General features: G+C 37.8%; 1 protein-coding gene across 1 annotated transcript in view; it reads left to right on the top strand.

Moving 5' to 3' along the window:
* Positions 1–257: 257 nt before the first annotated feature.
* Positions 258–1,123, top strand: part of LOC107083467 (transmembrane protein 255B-like) — a 6,853-nt gene continuing 5,987 nt past the window's right edge. Inside the window, exons 1-3 of the mRNA XM_015372714.1 lie at positions 258–455; positions 659–721; positions 934–1,023. Of these exons, the coding sequence (XP_015228200.1) occupies positions 258–455; positions 659–721; positions 934–1,023 (351 nt within the window). The remainder of the gene's footprint in view (positions 456–658; positions 722–933; positions 1,024–1,123) is intronic.

The following is a 1,123-nucleotide window of genomic DNA, read 5'->3' as shown; positions in this document are numbered from 1 at the left end:
ACAAAAACTAATTTTAAATAAGAGGAGATAATTAACTTTTTATATGTTGTTACAACGTGCATTAAGACCACAAAGAAAGCATAAGACTGATGTTACAATTTATCTTTGTATTCTGGATATAAAGGAGTCTAAACAGGCAGTGATGATCATATCTTTCATAAAATTCATGTAACTAAACTGAGTTATGTTCTTACTATAGATCTACAGTATTGTATAGTATTGAAAGCTTCACAGAGAAGAACCTGGCATCTAAAGACATGTCTCATTCATCCTGGTGTCTTCATCAAAGTTTCTTGTCTCTTCTGTGGCTGGCAGAGGTGATGCTGAGGCTGAGGGGAGCCCTGTGGCTGGTTCTGAGCATGCTCAGTCTGTCCCTGCTGCTGGTGGTGCTGGGAACCTACACGACGACCCGCACAGAGAGCCTGGATGTGGCTGGTTATGTCTCTGGAGCTATTGTAAGTAGCTTTAAAGAAGTTTGTTTCTGCACTGTGTAGCCACTCTAACTCCTGACACAGCTTTTATCATAAGAAAATCATGAAACTTAAAATCCACAGTTCTGCTGCTGCCGTTTGCATTCAGTCTATTATTCTACCCTGAGTTTTATGGATGATGGAGTTTTCAGTTTTGTATTTTGATTCTCTGATATTATCCTCTGCAGCTGACTGTCGGCTCGTTCCTTGGACTTTTAGGACTCCTCCTAGAAGAGAACCGCAGGCAGCTGGTACAGTTAAAGAGCTAACATTTGGAAGATAAATCATGAAAGAAACCCACTAATAAAATAAAAATAAGATAAAGCAAGGACTAAAAGAAAACACACAACAAAAAAATTCACTAAAACCACAAGGCTAAATCTAAATTATGACCACAATAGAAAAATCTAACCCTTGGCTTGATAACAAACAGCTTTCTTCCTTTCCTTTGTTCCCTTTTCAGCTTACAGCCGCCATTGTATTCCTGAGCTTTGGGATCATCACCTCCTTTTTATGCCTGATGATTGATGGTGTTTGTATCCTCTTAAACATGGTAGGTTAAAGAGCATCTTCTTTGAACACAATCACTTCATTTATGTTTAATGACGAATTAAGACAAGAAAACAATATTAAAACAAAATTGTGTTAAAGAG

This window comes from Cyprinodon variegatus, unplaced genomic scaffold (assembly GCF_000732505.1).
Source record: "Cyprinodon variegatus isolate N-32 unplaced genomic scaffold, C_variegatus-1.0 Scaffold75, whole genome shotgun sequence".
Taxonomy (NCBI): domain Eukaryota; kingdom Metazoa; phylum Chordata; class Actinopteri; order Cyprinodontiformes; family Cyprinodontidae; genus Cyprinodon; species Cyprinodon variegatus.
The sequence above is the reverse complement of the archived record's forward strand: the minus strand, read 5'-3'. Positions and strand labels throughout refer to the sequence as shown.